Source organism: Ochotona curzoniae, unplaced genomic scaffold (assembly GCF_017591425.1).
Source record: "Ochotona curzoniae isolate NIBS_2020 unplaced genomic scaffold, NIBS_Ocur_1.0 scaffold_4505, whole genome shotgun sequence".
Taxonomy (NCBI): Eukaryota; Metazoa; Chordata; class Mammalia; order Lagomorpha; family Ochotonidae; genus Ochotona; species Ochotona curzoniae.
This window is the reverse complement of record NW_024467118.1, coordinates 2,232,510-2,255,732: the sequence shown is the minus strand read 5'-3', so window position 1 is coordinate 2,255,732 and position 23,223 is coordinate 2,232,510. Positions and strand designations below refer to the sequence as shown.

The 23,223-nt window shown below is 60.6% G+C and overlaps 1 protein-coding gene across 2 annotated transcripts; it reads left to right on the top strand.

Annotated features, from left to right (window-relative positions):
- MAN2B2 (mannosidase alpha class 2B member 2) lies at positions 1 to 21,900 on the top strand. Of its 2 annotated transcripts, none has more exons than XM_040965771.1 (19): positions 1 to 153; positions 1,330 to 1,476; positions 4,742 to 4,847; positions 7,398 to 7,570; positions 8,114 to 8,229; positions 10,329 to 10,440; positions 11,250 to 11,361; positions 12,290 to 12,480; positions 13,201 to 13,348; positions 13,619 to 13,746; positions 14,491 to 14,744; positions 15,272 to 15,463; positions 15,727 to 15,979; positions 16,159 to 16,269; positions 16,347 to 16,539; positions 18,572 to 18,709; positions 20,024 to 20,136; positions 20,811 to 20,955; positions 21,658 to 21,900. In XM_040965771.1, exons 1-19 carry the CDS (start codon positions 25 to 27, stop codon positions 21,726 to 21,728), a joined length of 2,832 nt encoding a protein of 943 aa, XP_040821705.1. In that variant the 5' UTR covers positions 1 to 24; the 3' UTR covers positions 21,729 to 21,900. The 2 variants fall into 2 exon arrangements, with proteins under 2 accessions (XP_040821705.1, XP_040821703.1); XM_040965769.1 differs by having other exon boundaries at positions 10,329 to 10,506; positions 11,163 to 11,361.
- Positions 21,901 to 23,223: the final 1,323 nt, after the last annotated feature.

Below are 23,223 nucleotides of genomic sequence, written 5' to 3'. Positions count from 1 at the left end.
CCCGCCGTCCTCGCAGCCGCCCGGATGGAGCCTCCGCTGCTGTGGCTGCTGCTGCTGCTGCTGCGGCCGCCGGACACCTGGGGCGCTGGCCCCGTGCGCCTCTTCGTGGTGCCCCACAGCCACATGGACGTGGGCTGGGTCTACACGGTCGAGGTGGGGGCCCAGGGTATCCCCAGGCGGGTTTGCGCCCTCGGTTTCTTTCTGTCTGGTGGCACGCACCCTGGGGGGAATGCCCAGGGAGGGAGCTGACCGCGGTGACCTCCTTTCCAAGTCCGGCCTGGGGCCAACGGGAGTGGACAGGCGACAGTCTGGCAGGCGCCTGAGGCTGGCCCCCTACCTACAGACAGGCTTTGGGGTCAGGCTCAGCTCGGCAGGACCTCGGGCAGGGGGCTTTGCTCCGAAGCCTCCCTTTGCCCATCTGCCCAGTGGCAACAGCAGACTTCCTAGGTCGGAGGAGCCCCCAGAACTGGTCTGATCCCTGGCGTGGCCGGCCAGCTGCGCTACAGGGCACCCTGCATGTCTGGTGGGGAGGAAGGCGGGGGCCCCAGCAGTCACCCTCACGTTCGGAGTTGTTCTCCACGGCCCTGAAGGGGGCAGAGATGCCTCACCCCCTGGAGCCCAGCACCCCAAGAGCCCCACCCCAGCCTCAGGATCCTTGCACTGGCTGTGACCCCACCCGCCCTGTCGCCTCCTCCCGGGCAGATGTGGGGTTCAGGCACTGCTTCCTTCCTGTTAACTTGGAAGTCATGTGCTGGGGCCTCCCTAAGCATTTCCCCCGGTGGCCCTCACTGTCCTGTGGGGTGCTCTGTGAACAAATGCATGAATGATGAAAGTGCAGAAAGAAAAAAGGGGAGAGCTCTGACCTCTGAGCCGCCTGGGGTGGACAGCTGGCTTCCCCCAGCTCTTCTGGGAAGGAGGGGAAAAAAATCCAAAAACAGTTCATAGAAGGGCAGGAGGAATGAGGAGGGAGAGTTGGGTGCCAAGTGTGGCTTCTGCTCCTGAGGCGCTCTGGGGAAGGGGCTTAGAAGGAGGAGCGGGGCAGGCGTTGTAATGCAGCAGGGACAGCCACTGCTTGCAGCGCCGGCATTCCACATGGGCTCCGGTTCAAGTCCCCCCCTCTCCACTTCAGCCCCAGCCCCCTGAACACCTCTGCTCCTTCAGCCCTGCCCTTCTCAGGCAGGCAGCCCCTCCACAGCAGAGCCCAGCCCCACGGGCAGGTGCACCCTGCGTCTGCCTGGGCGGAGATGCTGGATCCCGCTGGGGTTCTTCTGCTCCACTGGGGGGTCCCTCCTGCCAGCCCGGGACTTGATGCTGCCCCACCCCCTCCAGGAGAGCATGCGGGCATATGCAGCCAACGTCTACAGCACCGTGGTAGAGGAGTTGACCCGCGGGCCGCAGCGCAAATTCATCGCTGTGGAGCAGGAGTTCTTCCGGCTGTGGTGGGACCACGTGGCCTCTGACCAGCAGAAACTCCAGGTAATGCCTCCCGGTCCCCCCACCCCCTGCGATGGGAACTCACTGGGACCCGGAGCCCCAGCTGTTGGCAGGCATCACCTGGCCCAAAGACCACCCTGACTCAGGGTTTTTGCCAAGTCCAAGCTTTGGGTTAGGGTCAAGGTCAGGAATCTGAGGGAAATCTCGGGAAAGCTCCCTCGACTCGGCTGGATGAAGCAGCCCCACCCCCAGAGGCAACAGCTGCTGCGGCTGATGATGACCCAAGCCAAACCAGGCTGAAGCACCCATTAGCATACCCATTAGCTCTCCCCATGGGGCTCTGCCCGAGTCCCTCGCCTGCACTCTCAGGGCCACACAGCAGCACCTAAAACCACACCAGCAGCCCCAGGTGCCAATGACCAAATGTGCAGCTCAGATGCTGAGCCACCTGCTGCAGTCAGCAGAGCCAGGAGCCAAGTGGGGTCCCCCAGACCTGCTGGAGGGCACCCCTGTGCCGGAGCCCAGCTCCAGCCATGTTCAGAACTCGCAAAGGGTGCATGGATTAGGTGTAAAGAAGAAATGGACCACTACAATTTCAGGATCATAATGTTCCATTGCATTCATTGGGTATGTTTCAAAATTTGGGATTTGAAGTAGTTAAGTTAAACTGATATAAATCTAGTCCATCGTTTTAAACTAATGTTTACTCTAATGACAAACTAATGTTTAAACTAATGACAAAGGTTGAAACCTGACAATTCTTTTATATCTAAGCTTGAAAGCCCAAGTATCCCAACTGGGGTTTCTAACTGAACTCACAACCTACTAGGTTGGGAAAGGTTATGTTATGTTTTGTTATCTAGACTTCAACAAAGAGACGCCTCCAAGTGCCAGGCAGTACTTCAGACACCTGCTGAGGTCCACCTCCCGGGAGCCTCTGCGACCCCCGACTGCTGCTGTTGCTCAACAGCACCCCCTTCAGCTCAAAGCAGAGCGGTGGCCGTCCCCTTATCCCTACGAACAGTTGGGGTTCGTTCCTCTGTTTGGAAATGTGAGGAGTTAGATGGGATGGTAGGCAGTCAGGAACCTCTTCCGGGTCTCCCACGTGGGTGCAGGGTCCCAAGGCTTTGGGCCGTCCTCGACTGCTTTCCCGGGCCACAGGCAGGGAGCTGGAAGGGAAGTGGGGCTGCTGGGATAGAACCGGCGCCCATATGGGATCCCGGGCGTGCAAGGCGAGGACCTTAACCACTGCGCCACCACGACGGGCCCAGAACACAAGAATCTTAAGTAGATGAGCTGAGAAATCCCAAATTTGGCAAGTGAGGAAGTCTGCCTTAGGGCAGTGGGGGTATCCTACCTCAGCGAAGCCCAGGGAAGCCGAAGAGGGAGACGGCAAGCAAGGTCAGGAGCCTGGTCGGTGATGCAGGCTGAGCAGTTACAGACTAACTTTTACCTAGAAAAGTCTTCTTTTCTGAGCTTCTAGATTAGTCTGTCACCTAAGTTAATTCGGGGCTCCTGAGAGACCCTGATGGTCACCGTGAGAGTGGGAAGAAGCCAAAACTAGCTGGGACAGAGAAGGCAGTGTCCGGACGGAAACTTACGGTTTTCCCTTCCACTGTGAGAACCACCCGGGGCTCTTGGCTGCTGTTCCGTGGTGTCACCGAAGTCCGTGGATGGCCTTGAGCCTGTGCAGGTTCCCAGGCTGCTTCCCGTCCCATGTGGGAGATCCAATGGGAAATGACTGACCTGAAGTACTTGGCCTTCAGGGGCAGTCAGATCTCCAATGACCTCCTTGGTAGCTGGGACATGGCCCTGGGTGTCCTTTCTGATGATCCTTGGCGAAGTGTCCGTCACTTCTGCAATGAAGAGCACTTGGGAGGCCTCTGGGGGTCTCGCTGGAACCACACACCTCTCTCATCCCACCCTGCCATGGGATCCCCTCCTGGTCTCTGAGGTAAAAGACCATGGTGACCCCTTTAAGAGGGAATCAGGGTACTTTCAGGTCCCATTTGTAAGTTTCTAAAGCTTTTTCCTAATGTCAGGGCAGTTACGGACCTGTTATCTATACATCACCTGTTCTTCTCTACGTAGAATCTGATGGAATATACTTTTGCACCAGTCCAGCCATCCACCACTCAGATGTAACCCAGCATTTCACCTGAGAATCCCACCCCTAGTCTCCCAGCCCCATCCCCAGCTCTGCCCACTTTCCAATCATCCTTAGGCAATCACCTGTGACAGGCTCAGGCACCAATCCCCTGGGTCTGCCCTCAATCCCTCCCAGTCCCGCCCCCACACCTTGCAGGCTCACCTGAGTGACAAACAGGCCCCCAGTGTGGCTCTCTCTCTTCTCCTTCTGGCCTGCCACCCCTTCCTCCCTTCCCCTTTGCCTTTCCACCACCCTGTCCTGTTCCTGCCCTGCTGGAATAAACCTCCCAGATACCTTGTTGCGTCTGGCGTTTTCAGCTCTTGGTAAAGAACCAGGTGGTGGGAATTAGCTGCGTGAAATAATATCGTAAAAATATATGAACTAGAACTCCAACTTTTAAAAATAACTAACAGAGTTACACACATCACATAACCAACAGCGGGTGGATTCTGAGCTGAGTACATCTGACCAGAAACCTGCCAATCCAGGACTGGATGGCCCCCACCTCTGTACCTGACAGTGGTCTGTGCCCTGCCCTGCTCTGCCACCGAGAGGTGTGGCCAGCGTGTCCTAGGCCTGCAGAGCTGCAGGCACCTCCTGGCACAGCAGCCTAGAGGCAGGAAGTTTTGTCTGCTCTGTTCACTGCTGCACCCTGGCATACTGCAAAGGTTTATGTTCAATGTTTACTGAACTAGTGCCTGTAGAACAAAACCCCAGAGGCCAACCTGGAGACGGCAAGGCAGCCCAGCCCACCCGTTCGCGCCCTCACGAACCTTTTTTTTTTTTTTAGGACTTATGTATTTTTATTGGAAAGGTAGGTTTTTTTACAGAGAAAAGGAGAGGAAGATCTTCCATCTGCTAGTTTACTCTCCAAATGGCTGCAACAGCCAGAGCTGAACTGATCCAAAGCCAGGAGCCAGGAGCTTCTTCCAGGTCTCCCATGCAGGGGCAGGATCCCAAGGCTCTGGGCCGTCCTCTGCTGCTTCCCAGGCCACAGGCAGCGGCCATATGGGATGCCGGTGCTGCAGGTGGAGGTCTGGGCTAGTACTCCCTGATGCTGGTCCCAGGCCGTATGCTTTCTACGTGTGGAGGGTGGGGTGCTGTAGCCCTGCCCCACTCGCGAGCCTCAGCCTGGCCTCTCTCTCGGCCCCTCATCAGGTCCGCCAGCTCGTGCAGGAAGGACGCCTGGAGTTTGTCCTCGGGGGCCAGGTCATGCACGATGAGGCAGTGACACACCTGGATGACCAGATCCTGCAGCTCTCAGGTTAGACTGCCCTGCCCGTCCCCACGGCCCCTCCGGCAGGGCTGGGCCCCAAAGTGTGCACCCCAGGGGTGGAGATGGGGCTTCGCTGCTCATGCCTGGTCTGGGCAGGGAGCAAGAGCGTGAGTGGTGCGTCTGGGCTCTGGCACCTCCCAGCCTTGTGATCCTGGGCAGGGATCCTGCCGCACCCTGCCTTAGTTTCCTATTGAGGAGTTTGGTGGTGGTGTGCGCTGCCTCAAAGGGGTGGTGGTGGTGGTGGTGGAGTGTATGGTTCCCTCAGCCGATCATGGCTGCCTTCACCCCGGCGTCACCGTCACCACTGCCAGCATTACCATTATCACCGCCATCTCCAACGTCACCACAAACCCTCCACTGCGTGCTTACAGTGGGGGCACTTTTCTCACCACTTCCCAAATTCTCACAGCAGCCAAGAGAGTGTCCGGCTATAGCCAGGAGCCCAGAGCGCCATGTAAGTCCTTCTCCACGCCCACAGTGGGAAGGGACTGAAGTGCTTGGGCCACCATACACCATCTCCTGGCATGTGCATCAGCATGGAGCTGGACGGGGACCAAGGGAGCCAGGACCCAAGCTAGGTGCTCCAGTGAGGAAGCTGGGACATCTCCAGGTCAGGCGCTCCGATGGGGAGGCAAGCATGAACATAACCTTCATACCAAACACTGACCCATCTCATGGTAACCAGGTTCAAGCAGGGACTGGCCCAGAAGTGCTTTGTTGCAGGGGACAGAGCAGGACTGGGCATGATACAGCCCTGCTAGGAGTGGCCTCGACACCTGTGCGTCCACTTCCCAAACAGGCCCGACCTGCCGGGTGGCAGTCAGAAGCCCCAGTGAACATGGGGTTTGTCACTCAGGATCAGGAAGGGTCCTGGAGACCCCTGGCAGGGACGGGACTCCTGGGGGACAGACAGTTGCTTTTACATTGTTACTGCCTTACTCTCACCCCAGGACTGACGCTTTCTCCGAAGGATTTGTTTATTTATTTATTTAAAGGGCAGAGAGAGGAAGACAGAGATCTCCCATCTGCTATTCACTCCCCAAGTGGTTGTAATGGTGGGGCTGAGCCAAGCTGAAGTCAGAAGTTTTTCCCTGGCACCTCCACGTGGGTGCAGGGGTCCAGGCACAGCACTTGAGCCGTCCTCTGTCGCTCTCCCAGGAGCATTAGCAGGGAGTTGGATCCAAGTGGAGCAGCTGGGACTTGAAGCAGCACCCATATGGGATGCTGGCATGCAGGGGCAGCTTAACCTGCTGCCCTATAATGCAGGCCCTTGAACCCGAGCGATTGTGATGGGGGATTCGGCCTGCATTGAAACACAAGTGAATTGAGCCACAGCCTGTGGCAGAGCACGTGGGCTCCAGGCCCCGCTCTACCTGCGGGCCCAGCATCCTGCTTCTGTCTGCCCTGCCAGGATGGCTCCAGTGGTCGGGTCTCTCCCTCCCTGTGGCACTGTGCTGCTGATGCAAATAAACACATAAACCTTCAAACAAGAAGAGGAACGCAGAGTGTGTTGCCAGGGGCTGGGGTGGCAGGGTGAACCGGTGGACTGCGGGAAGGGTTTTGGCCAGGCAGGTGGAAAGTTCTGGAGACGGCGGCAGTGAAGGCCTCATGTCACTGAATGCACCTGTCACTGCTGAGCTGCGTTTTCCCTTACAAGTGGGTGCAAGAGTGCAGGGCATGTCCTGTGTGCTTTAATACAACGACAGTTACCGATGAGGGGCTGGCATTATGGCATAGCCAGTTAAGCCACCACTTGTGATGCCAGTGTATTATATCAGGGCACCAGTTCCCAGCTGCTCCGCTTCGATCCAGCTCCCTGCTAACGCACCTGGGAGAGTAGTGGTGGTGGCTGAAGTGCTTGGGGCCCTGTGCCCACATCGATGAGGCCACTTCCAGGAGGACGCTCCTGGCTCCTGGCTTCAGCCTGACCCAGCTCTGCCTGTTCTGGTCATTTGTGGAGTGAAGCAGTGAATCTCCCTGTCTGCTCTCCATAGCCCTGCCTTTGAAATAAAATAAATGAATTCTTACAAAGAAAAGGGGGCAGGGGGTGCTTGGCACGGCGGCCTAGTGCCTAAATCTTGCCATGTATGCACTGGGATCCCATGGGCTCCAGTTTGTGTCCCAGCTGCTCCACTTCCCATACGGCTCCCTGCTCATGGCCTGGGAAAGCAGTGGGGGATGGCTAAAAGCCTTGGGACCCTGCACCTGCGTGGGAAACTCTAAGAAAATTCCTCAAGAAAGCTCCTGGCTCCTGGCTTCGGATCAGCTGTGACCACTTGGGAAGTGAACTAGTGGACAGAAACTCTTTCTGTCTCTCCTCTCTGTAAATCTGCCTTTCAGTAAAAATAGATAAATCCTAAGGAAGGCAGGCAGGCAGGCAGTTAGTTGATAAAACCCTCCTCTACACCACCCACCCCTACTTGGCCTGGTGGCCAGCACTGCAGCCACCAAGAGGACAGGGACCGGGGCACCCAAGTGAGTGGGGTCGCGGGACCAGACCCAGCTTGCTACCCACCAGCAAGACCCATTGTTTTACAGAAGGACACGGGTTTCTGTATGAGACATTTGGCATCCGGCCCCAGTTCTCCTGGCACGTCGATCCGTTTGGCGCCTCTGCTACAACCCCCACTCTCTTTGCCCTGGCGGGCTTCAATGCGCATGTCATCTCTCGGATTGACTATGACCTGAAGGACGCCATGCAGGAGGCCCAGGTGGGTGGATTGACCACGACCTGAAGGACGCCATGCAGGAAGCCCAGGTGGGTGGTGCACTGCACCTGCCGCCGCCCTCAGCCTGCCCTGGCCCTCTACGAAGCCACAGACACACATCCGAGCCCTGGGCAGCTACACAGACTACTAGATTGGCCCAGCCCTGCCTTTCTACCTGCTGTTTGCTGTGCTGGCGTCCCTGTCTCCCCTACTTGACTTGCTTCTCCCAGAGCTACAGGTTGCCTCCTTTGGGCCCTGCAGCTAGGCTGGGCATGGCCTGAGGCCTGGGCCTCCCCAGGGACCCTCCAGGCCTGCTGGCTGCTGGTAGCAGAGCAGCTGTAAACAGTAGGTGCTGCCTTGGAACTGGTGCCCAGGGGTAGACACCCTTCGCCTCCTTGGAGCAGACAGTAGGCATGTGGTGTGGGGAGGGTCAGGAGGAAGCCTCTGTGGCAGCTTGTGCTGGACGGCTGAGTGAGTGAGGTGGAGCATCCCTGGCAGGGCTGGGCCCTGACCCTGGGAGCTCACTCTGTCCCCCGGAACCCGCAGGGCTTGCAGTTCGTGTGGCGGGGGTCCCCGTCGCTGCGGGAGCAGCAGCAGATCTTCACGCACGTCATGGACCAGTACAGCTACTGCACCCCCTCCCACATCCCCTTCTCCAACAGGTGCGTGTCCCAGGGCAGCTGCCCCGCCCTCCCCCAGGGACCGGGGACCTGGGCCCAGCGGCTTCTGCCCACGTGTTCCGCGCCCCTTGCACAAATGAAGCTGAGGCTCACAGAGGCTAAGCGGCCAGGACCTCAGCAGGCACCTGGGGGGATGCAGGAGTTGGTGCCAGCCCTGTGGGACTCAAGCACGATGACTAAGGATGAGCGACTTGGTCAGCTCTCCCCGAGCCCCATAGCCTGACCCTGCCCATCCCTGCCGGCCCTGGGCCTGAGCCTGACCCCCAACCCCCACAAGACAGCTGAGCCCTGCCGGGGTGAAGGGGGAGTTGTAGCCCACCCCCTGGAGCTGTGAGGTGCCCCCACCCTGGGTCCCCGTCACCCCTACTGGCCGGCACAGGGACACCTGCCCTGCCTCTGCCCACCGGTGTCACCTGACCCATGCCTGGCTGTGTTTGCCAAGGGCCTTGATCCGAGGGTCTGTCCGCTGTCCAGGATCCTGAGGAAACAGGCTGGGGCGTGGGAGGAGGAAAGGCTGGGAAGGAGATACTGGACAGGACCGCTGCTCCTCATGGTTGTGGGGTCACTTCCTGCCACCTCCTGTTCATGGGGCTGGTGAGCAGGGGGTCCCTGCCCCTAGCATTACCAGGTGGCAGCGCTCATGGTCCCCGGGGCTGAACACCGCGTCACACAATCAGCCCCGATGAGCTCACAGGGTGAGCTGTGTGGCAACTGCAGGGCACAGTGTCCAGCTCCAACACAAGGTGCCGTGGGCCCTGTGCAGGGAGGTGAAGCCCCTTGGGTTGAGCTGGCAGAGGCAGGGGGAGTGCCCCGCTGGTGCAGCCGGGAGTGGAGCAAGGAACTCTCAGTGGGTTTGGGGGGCAGACCCCTAACATCTCTTCCCCACCCCTAGTAACGCTGCGGTGTGGCTCACAGTGGGGGCGGGAGTGCCAGGGTCTGCAGGTGGGCCACAGCAGGCTGTGAGAGCAGTCACTGCTGGGACTCTCCGAAGCGTATTTCCCAGGAGAATCAGCAGTGACCCACCCAGCGTCCCACGACCATCAAGGAGAACTGGTCCCGTGACAGATGCAGCCCGTTGGCTCTGAAGTGTCCACCCGGTAGCAGCAGACAGCCCTGGGGTCAGGAACCCCATCTGAGTCTCCCGAGGGTGGCAGGAAGGAACGTGGTTTTGAAGGTGTTGTGCCAGGGACGGGCGCTGGGCAGCGGGCTAATTCTCCCGCTTGGGATGCTTGCTCCCTTTGCAGCGTCACTTCCTGCTGACGCACCGGGGAGGCAGCGGTGGGCGGCTCGAGTGCTTGGGGCCCTGCCACCCACGTGGGGACCTGCGTGCAGTTTCGGGCTTCTAGCTTTCGGCTGGCCCGGGCCTGACCGGTAGGGGCGCTTGAGGAGTAGTCGGTACATGGACAGACTCACTCATGCGCTCTCTATCACTCTACATATCAAATAGATGATATTAAATCGGGGTAAAATAAGGAAAATGTTACACTAAAATGATTTTTCCTAGACAATTTAAATGTAAGACCGCCCCTTCAGTTTGTTTAAATTAATTTAATTAATTTTATTGGAAAGTCAGCTATACTGAGAAGGAGAGACAGAGAGGAAGATCCTCCATCCACTGATTCACTCCCAAATGGCTGCAACGGCAGAATGGAGCTGATCCGAAGCTAGGAGCCAAGAGCTTCCTCTAGGTCTCCCACGTGGGGGCAAGGTCCCAAGGCTCTGGGCTGTTCTGGACTGCCTTCCCAGGCCCCAGGCAGGGAGCTGGATGGGAAGCAGGGCTGTTGGGACAGACAAGAACCAGTAGCTATATGGGATCCCAGTGCATGCAAGGCAAGGGTTTTAGTCACTAGGCCACTGTGCTGGGAACCTCCCCTTCAGTTTTGTACCAACAAGAGGACTGTCTCACCCCAGCCCCAGGCCTCTGGGGACGCTGAGATCCCAGCTCTGAGAGGGTAGGTTGCCCTGGGAGTAGGGGGAGCAGCAGCCGTGAGCTCCCTGTGGCAGCTGGGGCCCAGCAAGTGCACGGGGTGCCTGGGTTCTAGCCCCAACTATCCTCTGAATTCTGGGTCTCCCTCCTGCAGGTCAGGGTTCTACTGGAATGGTGTGGCCGTCTTCCCAGAGCCACCTCAGGACGGGGTGTATCCCAACATGAGCGAGCCCGTCACCCCGGCCAACATCCAGCTGTATGCTGAGGCCCTAGTGGCCAACGTGAAGCAGAGAGCCGCCTGGTTCCGGACACCCCTCATCCTCTGGCCCTGGGTAAGGCAGGATGCCAGGCCCCACTATTCCAACTTGTCCCAGCCCAGTGCCGAGGACCACACTGGCCAGTGTCTATCCTTTCTCGGAGCTCCAGCCTGCCCTGCATCCCCCCGGCCCCTCTTAGCTCTGCTGGCCTCCAGCTTCCAGCCAGCACCCTCTCCTGCCATCACAACACATGAGCCCCATCTGTCCCCACCCCTCGGTCTTCACTGTCCCTTAGCGCCTCTGAGTTTGATTTGCTGGTCTGTGAAATAGGCCAAAGCTGTCACTCTCATCACTACCCTTTAGTAGGCACCAGCTGTATGCCAGGCTCCATCCAGCTACCTGGCCCTGCCATGCCAGGGAGGCAGTCTGACTGATGCCTCATTTTGTAACTGAGGGGGCTGAGGCCCAGAGGGTCACGGCATTGGGCTGAGGCCGCAGAGCTCCTCAGGAATGGGGGAGGAAGGCGTGGGGTCAGTGCCCAAACCCACTGCACGTGGCCGTGACTGTTGTACACAGTTGGTGCTGAGCACTAATGCAGGGCAGCCTTTCAGAGACACCTGCTGGGTGCCAGCCATGCCCCCTCCGCTTTACCGCTCGTTGGCCATCACGGTGTGAACACCGTGGGGCTTTACGGGCAGAGGCACAGGACCCCGCTCCCATCCGGCCCGCAGGGGTGCGACAAGCAGTTCTTCAACGCCTCGGTGCAGTTTGCCAACATGGACCCCCTGCTGGCACACATCAACAACCACACCGCTGAGCTGGGGGTCACGGCGCAGTACGCCACGCTGGCTGACTACTTCCGGGCCCTGCACGCCCTCAACGTCACCTGGGCTGTCCGTGACCACCACGACTTCCTACCCTACTCCTCAGGTACGAGACTCCACGCTGGGCTGGCACTTCTGTGCCGGGGAGGGCACGGACCTTCTGCCCACCCAGGGCTGCCATCCCTACTCCTCGTCCTGCTCCACCCCATGTCCAGTGCTCAGGGAGAAAAGGGAAGAGATGGGCTGATCTGCCTGTAGCTGAACAGCGTCAAGCCACCCTCCTGGAAGAGGAGGAGGAGGGTCTGGGGTTTTGCAGCAGGAGGTGCTAGGTCACCCATAAGGGGCAGGTGGAAGGACATGGCATCGCTGGCCTGTGAGAACCTTGAGGGAGCTGAGGCTGGGCAGAGGCAAAAACTGCCAGCCTCCCCTTGGGCCCGGGGCAGCTGCCCTCCCACCCCCTCCAACACCCCCACAGCAACAGACCATGATTTGCATGCACACTTGGATCTGGGTCACTTCTCCTCCCTGCACTGCAGTGGCTTCAGGCCCACAGTGACACCTGAGCCCCATTTGTGTCGTAGGTGAAGTGGGTGCTTGGGAGACCACTGCCCTTTCCTGCTGCCCCCTCTTTCCTGGGGCCCCAGCTCATCCCCCCAACCTTGGGGTGCTGCTGGAGGGACCCTGGCCTGGGGGCTTGTCCAGCTAGGTACTGGCCACCTCCTGCTCTTCCCTCCATGGCCATCCTTGTCCTCCAGCCCCATCCTGAGCTTGTGTCTGACCATGGCTCTCCAGCACGCAGCCTGGCACAGGCCCCAGCCCTGATGGGGCTCCCTGGACAGCCCTGCGCTGGCTGGGAGCCCCGTGACCACCGCCCATGCAGCCTGCACCCTTGGCAAGCCCCTGCAGGCTTGGCCTTCCCAGAGTGGTCTTGGAAAGGAAGCGTGTTTTCTGCCCAGGATGGAGGACTTGGGCGGGGTCTCCCCAAACCTGCCAGTAGGGGGAGGGAGGGGCTCACCGTGTCTGTTGTCACACAGAACAGTTTCAGGCCTGGACGGGCTTCTACACATCACGCAGTGCGCTCAAGGGGCTGGCACGGCAGGCCAGTGCCCTGCTCTCCGCCGGCGAGTCCATGTTCACGCGCGCCATGTGGCCGGCCCCCACCGGCACCCTGGACCCGGCCTGGGCCCTGCAGCAGCTCCGGCAGCTCCGCTGGGCTGTCTCAGAGGTGACCGCTCCTTGTCCTCCCACGGCCCCAGCAAGTCCTCCCAGCCAGAGGTGACTCCCAAGGTTCCCTGTGGTCACAGGCAGGGTCCAGGCCGTGCAGCCTCCAGCTGCAGCTTCTCACTAGCTTCCCCCCCGGGAACAGACGACGTAGGGCCAGACCTCAGTTCCCATGTCCATGCTTGGCCGTGCGATCCCAGGCGCAGGACTGCCCCCTCGGTGTCCCCCTCGCCTCCCCATCCGATGATGATGACCGTGATGGCCCAAGAAGGTGGCAGGTTGGCCAGGTAGCATCATTCATGTCACCTGCCTGTTACAGCGGCTGCCACCCGGCAAGTCCTTTCCGAACCTGCAATCGCAAATTGTATAGAGGGAAAGGCGAGACAAAGCAGGCCTGTCCTGGCTCATGGCTGGGACATGACATACGGGGCTCACAGCCTTTCCTGTGGGACCAGGGGCCCCCTGCTAGGGGTGTGCTGGTTATTGCATGCTGGAACACACCTGCTGCTCACACAGCCCAGAGTGGTCATGGAAAGACCGCGTGTTTTCTGCCCAGAGGACGGGGTGGGATTCCCCCAGACCCATCAGCAGCTCCCGGCTTTGCTGTGCTGCGAGATGAGGAGCGCCTCTCCCATGCCGCCTCCTTCCCTAGCATCGGGCGCACTGTGGGTGCCTCACAGTCGGGTCCTGAGCCCCTTCTTCCTTGCCCTGGGGGTTGCTGCAGGTGCAGCACCATGATGCCATCACTGGCACCGAGTCCCCAGCGGTGAAGGACATGTACATGGAGCACCTGACTGCCGGCATGCGGGGCGTGCACAAGCTCATGGCCTCCATCATCTTGGACCAGCTCCGGCCCCCAGTGGCCAGCTCAGGTGGGGACGCCACAGGCCCTGTGTGGGAGGGAGTGCGAACTGCATGAGCTGGGCTGTTTAATCTGTCTTGGCCATGAGCTGGGGCAAGCAGCTTCCATAAGGGTTAGTGTCAGCGTTCAAGCAAGGAGTAACCAGCCTTGTGAGTGCTGACTAAGCTGCAGTACTCATGTGGCAGCTGACTTAGTGCCTCATAGCATCTCTGTGAGAGCCGCCCCACTGGCCCCTTGTCGGGGCCTGCCCCAGTGAGCCCACTCTGTGTGTGGGGCACAGGGCCTGCAGGACACACTGCTTCAGTGTACAACCCGCTGGCCTGGACAGTCACCACCATCGTCACCCTGACGATCAGCTTTCCCGGAGTCAGCGTCACAGACGAGTGGGGCCACCCGGTGCCGGCACAGGTACTGACTCCCCAGCCTGCCAGGGTATACAGGGAACTCCCGCCATTCGCCGACACTGTCTGCTGCTCAGAAGGTGTGTGGAAAGCACAGATTACCAAAAAAGCCTCTACAGATGGTGGGCAGGGGACAGGCCCACAGGGGCGGATGGGAAGTACCCCTTGGATGGGGGTAGAGGGGTGTACCCAGGAACATAGCCAGCCAGCTGCCTCCCTGTCCAGGTCAATGTCCATGGGCCAGGCCGAGACCAGGGTGGCTAACCTGAGGTGGCCTTGGGGGACGGTGGGATTGCAAGGTCGGCTCAAGGCTGGAGCCAGCGGTGTGGGAGGGAGGAGCGGGCCTGACCAGGTAGAGGGGGACAGGGGTGGGTGTGGGGAGGTGTCAGAGGTGGCTCTAGCCACGTGGGAAGGGACCACAGGAGGCTCTGAGGCATCTGAGCAGGGGGACCTGGGGCAGTGTGGCCGTGGGGCCAGGGGCCTTGTGGGGGATTCCAGAGGGCGCAGGGCTCGGGGACGTCCAGGTGGAGGCATCAGCAGGGCGGGGTCTCCAGCACAGAAGGGCTGAAGATTGAAGGAGCTGGGAGACAAGCCTGGGCACCCAATAGCCACCTGCTGGTCGCTGGAGGGTTCCCCTGGGCTGACCCATGCCAGTGCCGCAGCAGCAGTGAGCACCCCTTCCTGGGGAGTGGGGGATGTGTGGCTGGGTTGCCGAGAAACTTAGGTCCTCCCACCTCACCGGCCCCCACAGGTCCAGAACTCGACCAAGGTCCTGTCCGCCTATGACCTGCTCATCTTGACCACGGTCCCCGGCCTCAGTCGCCGGGACTACCATCTCAGGCCTGTCCCAGAGGCCCAGGCGACCACGCGCCTTGCTGTCACCCGCCGGTTTGGCCGCAGGCGGAGGGGCTGGGGCAGCCGTGGGCGCCTGGTCCCTGTAGGGAATGAGTGCTACACCGTGCTGCTGGACACGGACACCGGCCTGCTGCACAGTGTTCGGGAGAGGTGAGGCACGGCGTGCCGCCCGCACCACCTGCCCTCCACAAGCAGACAGATCTCTCCTTGGCAGTGCTCACCCTGGCCAACTGCAGAGAGCAGCCTCTCAGCACGTCCCACACAGTCAGCCCTCGTCCGCCTGCCTGCCCATCCAGCAATGGGGATCAGGAATGAAGCTGTGGGGACTCAGACCTGTACCCACATGGCATGCCAGCTTCACAGCAGCTTAATGCGCTGCAACACAGCACAAACCCACTTTTCCTGGTTTTCCCTCCAGAACTGGCCTGGGGCAGTGTGGTCACGCCTGCGTAGTGGCACTCTTTGCTCAGCAGTGCTGTCGCCCTGGGTGGGGTCCGAAGGGCTGGGTTTGTACTTGGCCCCAGGCGTGTCCCCCTGCTCCTCCCCAGGCTGTGTGGAGAGCGTTGCCCCTCCCGCCGGGCTCGCAGCCAGCGCCCAGGCAGGGGCTCGTGTGCCTGGCACGGGCCCCCGGAGCAGTATGCGTGGAACATCACGTGTTCTCTGTCTCACTGTGGCAGCCATGGTAACCGGACAGTGCGTCTGGTGCAGGACCTGCTGGAGTACCACGTCAATGGGGACGTGGGGAAGGGCCCCGTGTCCGACAACTACATGTTCGCACCCAACCAGAGCGCCATGCCCGCGTGGGAAGCCGTGGAACTGGAGCTGGTGGCGGGCAAGCTCGTGACCGAGATCCGACAGTACTTCTACAGGTGCCTCCCTCCCCCGCAACCTGGCGCGTGGCAGGTGTCCCTCGAGTGAGAGGGGCTGCCTGTCTGCTGGAGACCCTGGCGTTCTCCACCTGCCAGCAGTGCAGGTGTGGGCCACAGGGCCCAGCATGGCCACTTCATGGTATCAGGCAACCAGGCTCTGCTTGTTGTGCAGCTCAGCCCCGAGCATGCTCCCTGCCTGCGATGAGCAAGTAGCATCGAGAAGGATCCAGCACCATCTCTACAGATGCCCCCTTCTTGTGCAGGAACGCCTCTGACCGGGAACCCACGTACGTGATCCACTCGCGGCTTGCCCACGTGCCTCCAGGCGGGGCCGGCGAGCTGCTGTGCCGGCGGGTAGAGCAGGAGTACCGTGTAGGACCCCTGGAGCTGAACCGTGAGGTGGTACTGAGGACCAGCACTGACCTGGACAGCCAGCAAGTGCTCTACTCGGACAACAACGGCTACCAGCTGCAGCGGAGGCCACCCCACGTCCATGTGCCCAACGCCATCGCCCGGGTATGCCCACCAGTCGCACCCTTGCACTCTGGTGGGGAGGGGTCTGCCCACCTGGGCTGGTGTGTCTCAGTGTGGGGCCTGGATCCTGGCAGTGCCCCTGTGCACGTGGGGTGGCAATCTGGCTGGGCTGGCCCCCTTACGCCTCGCCCAGCTGCCACATGGGCCACTTGTCTCTGCAGAATTACTACCCCATGGTTCAGTCAGCTTTCATCCAGGACACCAGGAGCAGGCTGGTGCTGCTGGCGGAGCGGGCACACGGTGTCTCCAGTCCAGGTGACGGGCAGGTGGAGGTACGGTTACGAGGTCTGGCCTACCCCGCCCCCTGGTGACTGCCTGGCCAGATGTGAGGCGGGATCTCTTCCCGCAGGTCATGCTCCATCGGCGGCTGTGGAACAACTTGGCCTGGGACCTGGGCTACAACCTCACACTGAATGACACGTCGGTTGTGCACCCAGTGCTGTGGCTTCTGCTGGGACCCAGGTCGGCGACTACCGGCCTGCGGCCACAGAGCAGCCTGGCCCTGCAGCACAGGCCCGTGGTGCTGCTGAGAGAGCTGGCTGGCACAGGCAGCCCCTCCCACAGTACGTGTCACCTCTGCCCCGGGCGAGCCGGGCACTCTGGGGGCTGCAGACATCAGAAAGGGGTGGACACTGTTGAGGTCAAGCGGACACTGAGGTCAAAGCTGCCACTCTCCTCACCCCTCTGTCCCCTCCTGCCACGTCACCATATTACCCCAGGCTCAAAGCCCAGCAGTTAAATGTATTTTTTAAAGGTTTATCTACTTTATTTGAAAGGCAGAGTTTCAAACATAGAGAAGGATCTTCCATCTACCGGTTCACCCCCCACATGGCTGCAGCAGCTAGGGGTGGGCCTAGCAGACGCCAAAGCCTAGAGCCCCATCAGGCTTCCCATGCAGGTGCAGGGGTCCAAGCTGCTTCCCTGGCCAGCAGCAGGGAGCTGCATGGGAAACAGTGCTGCCTGGAACCAGCCTCAGTACCAGCATGCTGCCATTGCAAGCACCACGATGCCACCCCCGTCATTAGCCCCTAAACTCTCCCATTTGTGCTCACTTGTAAGATTCTGATGAGCAAGTGCCTGAAGATTTTCTGTGCTTGAGTTGGAGAGTCAGGATGCTGCCAGGGCACGGGCGTGCGGGCTTCTGTCATGAGTGCTGCAATGTGCTGTGACTGCGTCCCAGGCAGCCCCCAGGTGGGGAAGCCAGGACTCGGGGTGGGGCCCCGGGGCGTGCTGGCTTCTGTCATGAGTGCTGCAATGTGCTGTGACTGCGTCCCAGGCAGCCTCCAGGTGGGGAAGCCAGGACTCGGGGTGGGGCCCCGGGGCGTGCTGGCTTCTGTCATGTGTGCTGCAATGTGCTGTGACTGCATCCCAGGCAGCCCCCAGGTGGGGAAGCCAGGACTCGGGGTGGGGCCCCGGGGCGTGGTGGGTTTGGAAAGGGATCAGGTCAGGACCTATGCTTGGAAGTTGTAAACTTCTGAAGGGGCAGCAGCTTAGAGCCTGGACGCCCACGGGATAGCTTGAGGCTGGGCAGCTCTCATGGTTATGGCTGTGTTCTGGGACACTCTTGCCCTGCCTGCCCAGGCCACCTCCTGTTCCCATTCTCCCGCTTTCCCTAGTGAGTATGTCTTGTATGCCCTGTGCTCGGCCACAGTCCCTTCATCACATTGCCAGGAGTGAGGCAGCCCTGTGACCAATAGCAGCCCCGGCCTCCTCCTGCTGCTGAGGGAAGCCCAGTGTGAGCTGGCCCAGTCACCAGCAGAGCCCACCCTGCTGCTGAGGGAAGCCCAGTGTGAGCTGGCCCAGTCACCAGCAGAGCCCACCCTGCTGCTGAGGGAAGCCCAGTGTGAGCTGGCCCAGTCACCAGCAGAGCCCACCCTGCTGCTGAGGGAAGCCCAGTGTGAGCTGGCCCAGTCACCAGCAGAGCCCACCCTGCTGCTGAGGGAAGCCCAGTGTGAGCTGGCCCAGCTACCAGCAGAGCCCACCCTGCTGCTGAGGGAAGCCCAGTGTGAGCTGGCCCAGTCACCAGCAGAGCCCACCCTGCTGCTGAGGGAAGCCCAGTGTGAGCTGGCCCAGTCACCAGCAGAGCCCACCCTGCTGCTGAGGGAAGCCCAGTGTGAGCTGGCCCAGCTGCCAGCAGAGCCCACTCAAGCCCATGTTGCTGTCCCCACCTGGCTTTAACAGACACAGTTGTACTGACTCTGGGGCCACCTTTACGGGAGGGCCCCATCTGCCACTCATAAGCAACTCAAACCCAGACTCAGACTTCAAGCACAGAGGTCCCAGGGAAGGATTCTGATTGGTCCTGCTGGGGTGAGATGGCCTGGCTCTGGACCAGTCGGTGTGGGAGGATGGCCACCCCAGCTACAGATGCAAAGCTAGGAGTAGGAGGTTGGGGTGGTGTCTGAGCTGAGGGCTGACAGATGCCAAACCAGGAGGACGTGATGACAAGGGCAAGGAACCGGAAGCTGAGCACTGGGGCCAGCAGGTGCCTCAGCCTGTCACAGAAATTACACAGGGAGCTCTGATGTCAGCGTTTGGCCTGCAGACCCTCTCCTTGCCCCTGTCTGTCTCCAGGCACCGACCCAGTGACCCCAGGACCCCGGCAGCAAGAACCTGTGACGTTGCCCCTGAACCTGCACCTGCAAACGCTGAGCATCCCCGGCTGGACGTACAGCTCCAACCACAGCGAGCACCTGCACAGCCTTGACTCAGGTTAGGTCAGGTCACACCACCCCTCCCAGACTGGGGACCATCACCAGACAAGGGGAGCTGTCCTCAGAGTCACCAGGAGGTCCAGGGGCAGTCACAAAGGCTGTGTCCCACAGAGAGGGGGGCTGAGTGACCAGGGTCAAGATGGGCATGGACCCTGGGACCCCAGCCAGCCCACAGCCCTCTGTAAGTGGGTCCCTCGTTCACACCATCCCCCACTCCCCTGCCATCCAGCCAAGTCCAGACCGCTGTCTATGTCCTGCCTAGCCTGGCCATCTGGAGTTTCCATCCATTCTTTCATCTAGCACCCTTGGGCCAAGTGCTAAGTAATGAGCAGAGTTTAGGGTAGGCAAAGGGCTCGGTCTGACTGAGCTGGCTCCAGTCAGTGCACACAGTGGTCCCACAAGGCATCAGGGAGGGCTTCCTGGAGCAGGCGGCACCTTGCTGAGCTAAGGCTGCAGCTGCATCTCGTCTCCCTCTTTCCCGACTCTGTGCTGTGGCAGCTCCAGGGCAGGGCCTTTGGTAACCCTCTGGTCCCGGGCACATCTGAAAAGTGCTTAGTAAGGCCCAGGAGGAGAGGAAGGAGTGTCAGCCCCCAGGTCTGAGCCAGGGCAAAGGCAAGACAGCAGGGGTGGGGGGAGTCCACTAGAGCAGGTCCTGGGAACCCCTTTGCCAAGGATGGGCCCTCCCCAGGCCCATCCCCTGAGTCACCCGCCCCTCGTGCCTGTGGGGCTCAAGGAGTGCCTTCCTGCTGTCTCTGCTCTCCACCGCAGCATCCGAGAGGCCTCGGGTGGGTCTGCAGGGCTGCACGTGGGTGGGCTGCTGAGCTGTGGCCACTCTGTGCTTTGCTCTGAGCCTTACTTGACCAGGGTAGGTCAGGAGACAGCGCAGTCAGCTGCCCTCTGCTGCAGTTCCCTCCTGGCCCCTGCAGGGGCCGTTGTGTGACAACATCCATCCCTAGGTGGGAGAAGGCTCCAGAGGGTGGGCACAGCTGGGGACAGGTGCAGCGTGTCCAGCAGGGCCCCCACAGCTGGAGTTCAGTCTTGTCTTGTGCTGCTCCCAGCACAGCAGGAAGCAGGGGGAAGCTGGTGCCTGTGCGATCCTTCAGTCCAGCACCTGGAGGGGGGGAAGGGACATCAGTCTGTCTGGGGGCGCTCCCCTCCTGTGACCAGACCCCTCCCACCCCGTCAGAGTAATCAGCGCTCAGAGGGGGCCGAGCCACGGTCAGCCTCAGTGTTGAGGGACTGGAGTGCAGGAGGTGCTGGGTGTCAGGGCTGGCTGGCAGGGGTCCTCACCACCTCCTTTACATTCTCCAAGGGCATCCCGGCGAGACCCAGGCTGACCTTGGCCGCGTCCTGCTGCGGCTCCACCACCTGTATGAGGTCGGAGAGGACCCAGTCCTGTCGCAGCCAGTGACCGTGAACCTGGAGGTAAAGGCCATCCCTGGCCACACAAGTCCTGCCCCCAGACCCGGCTGAGCTCCCCCGGCATACCCTCCCCACTCGAGGTGTAGAAACCCGGGACCCTGAGGGCTAGATCACACATGGATTTTGGGTTGTATGGATTTATATGCTTTCACGATTGTTCTGGAAAAGTCAAGACTGAGAACAAAGTGGGCTGTCCTGCCTGTCACACCTTCTAGGGTGACTCAGAACCATCCAGGATGAACCAGGATCTCTCCCCGGGACGGCCTTGGAGCCAAGGGGAGTGGGGGGAAGCAAGCTGGCAGCACATAAGACCTCCCTAGGCACCACCCATGCCCTCTGCACGGCCACAGCCGCCTGTGGCTGCTGGGGGCTAGAGCAGCTGGGACCACCTCACCCTGGCCACAGTGCCCGCTGCAGGAAAGGGGTCCCGGTGGAGCAGGCAGCACTCAGTGGCTTCTCTCTCAGTGCCCACCTGCCTGCCCAGCCACAGCCTTCTCATCTGGGAAATGGGCCACCATGTCTGTCCTCACAGGCCTGCCTTAAGCATGCAGAGCAGCAGGTGGGCCAGGTGCAAAACAGGCCCTGGGTCCCTAAGGACTCACAGCCAGTGCCATGGCCCCTTGCTCAGACATGGGGCAGCATGTAGCCCAGCCCTACCCGGGCTCCTATCCATGCAGGCCGTGCTGCGGGGACTGGGGTCCCTGGTGGCCGTGGAGGAGCGCTCTCTCACGGGGACATGGGATGCGCACACACTTCATCGCTGGAGCTGGAGGACAGAGGCTGGCTGCCGCCAAGGTTTGCAAACCCCTGCCTCAGCCCCTCCCCCGACCCTGGTCCTAGCCAGGCTGCATCCGCCTCGGGTGGGTGTGCACCTGCAGGGCTGCACACGGGCGTGTCAGTGAGCAGTGTGTGTGCATCCACACTGCATATCATGTGTCCAGTGCTGGCGGCAGCCACCGTGCCCCAAGCACAGGGACTCCTCCCTGCCCATTTGCCTGGCGCCTGCCCCTGCTTCCCTCTGAAACCCCAGCTGGGACGGGTGCCTCCAGTCCTCTCCAGGCCCCAAGTGTCTTCTTGGTCCAGGTTCCTTCCGCCTTGTACAAGGTACACAGGGCACGTGGTGGCTGCCCAGTCAGTGTGCTGGGGGATGGATGGCACAGGTGGCAGACGGAGGCTGGATGATGGATGGGTAGAGGGAGGAAGGAAGGGTGGGTTATGGTGGCTGGATGAGCAGATGTCCTTCCCAAAGGCTGTGGCTTCCAGAGCTCCCGGGGAGGAAGGGCAACCCATCCCAGTCTCCATTAGGAAGCTCCCATGGGGCTCGTGGGGCCAGGGCGCCCTGTTTCTGACCCTCCAGGCAGGCTGGGCCTTGGGACAGTAGCAGCAGCCCTGACAGAAGGGGGCGCTAAGGGCCGGTCCTGTGGGAGGTGACATCCTGGGACAAAGCCCAGGCTGAGGGGTCATGGTGGACAGACGCCTCTGCCCCGTGTTCCACAGACCGCCCCGCCTACCTCGTGAGGTCATCAGAAGGCCCCCTGGTCACCATCTACCCCAAGGAGATCCGGACCTTCTTCGTCCACTTCCAACGGCAGTGAGCCCACACCGGGGCCTTCAGAGCGGGGCTCCACGGAGCAGAACAGACCCAGGGCAGGGGACAGCCACGCAGAAGGCCAGGGGCGCAGAGCATCAGCGGCCAGAGGAGTGGGCCGCCACCAGTGTGTCTGCATAAAGCCTCTCCTGCAATAAACATGAGACGTGGCAAGCTGAGATTCTCCCTGTGACCCGTGAGCCCTCCTGCCCCTCGCAGGTGGACCCAGGCTGCTTCTGTGTAGAAATGCACCTGCCGCCTGAACCTGGGTCCTGCCGAGGCTTGCCAGGGTCACCGTGGTGGCTGTGCACCTGCTGTGCAGCCCGCACTGGCACGGCTTATGCTGCACTCCTGGCGCTGCTGCCAGGGGGCTCAGCTGTGATCACCATCCTGGGAGAGCACTGCAGCCGCCAGCAGGTGCCCTCCCAGTGGGGGGCACAGAATGACCGTCCATGATGCAATGTTTTTTTATAAACTTTTCAAAATTTATTACTATTTAATTTTTATTGGAAAGGCAGATATGCAGAGAGGAGGAGAGACAAAGAAAGATCTTCCATCCATTAGTTCAGTGCCCAAGTGGCTGCAATGGCCAGAGTTGAGCCAACCCAAAGCTAGGAACCCAGAATTTCTTCTGGGTCTCCAACATGGGTGCTGGGACACAAGGCTTTGGGCCGTCCTCGACTGCTTTCCCAGGCCACAGGCAGGGAGCTGGATGGGAAGTGGAGCTGCCAGGATCAGACCCCGCGCCCACATGCGATCCCGACGCGTTCAAAGCAAGGACTTTAGCCGCTAGGCTACTGCGCTGGGCCCAAGTTTTTTTTTAATATCTATCTATTTATTTACTTATTAGAAAAACTGAGAAACACAGATTGAGAGAATAACAGAGACAGGGGGATAGAGAGACCTTCCATGGGTTGGTCCACTCCCAACATGGCCACACATGCAAGGCTAGGCCAGGCCAAAACCAGGACTCTGCAACTTCAGCTAGCTCACACATGGGTGACCAGGTTCAAAGCTCCAGGGGCGTCCTCCACTGCTTTCCCAGGTACGTTAGCAGGGAGCTGGCTCGGAAGTGGGACAGCCAAGATGAAAACGGGTGCTCACGTGGGATGCCGGCACTACAGGTGGAGGCTTAACCTGTGGTGTTGTTTTCCAACTCGCCCACTTGGTGGGAACCACTTATTCTTTCCTTTAAAATCAACTGATTGTGAAGCAGCCTGTGAAGTTCCCAGCCAAACTGAACACCAAGTAAGGCGTTCTTGCCCTCCCCCTGCCCCTCACACAACCCACTGTCCTCCCCCGACTCCCCACACGGCCCACTGTCCTCCCCCTGACACGGCCCACTGTCCTCCCCCTGACACGGCCCACTGTCCTCCCCCCATTCCCCACACGGCCCACTGTCCTCCCCTCCCACTCGGCCCACTGTCCTCCCCCCCGCCAGAGTCCAGCTCCAGCTGAGTTCGGAGCTCGGGAAGGGTGTGTGGAGTCGGCGATAAAGACAC

Excerpts from the sequence above, each read along its gene's own strand:
- MAN2B2 (XM_040965769.1), top strand. The coding sequence starts at position 25 with ATGGAGCCTCCGCTGCTGTGGCTGCTGCTGCTGCTGCTGCGGCCGCCG. Across the intron at positions 1,477-4,741 it reads CTGACCAGCAGAAACTCCAG|GTCCGCCAGCTCGTGCAGGA; the intron begins GTAATGCCTCCC and ends GCCCCTCATCAG. Across the intron at positions 20,956-21,657 it reads AACCCCTGCCTCAGCCCCTC|CAGAAGGCCCCCTGGTCACC; the intron begins CCCCGACCCTGG and ends TCGTGAGGTCAT.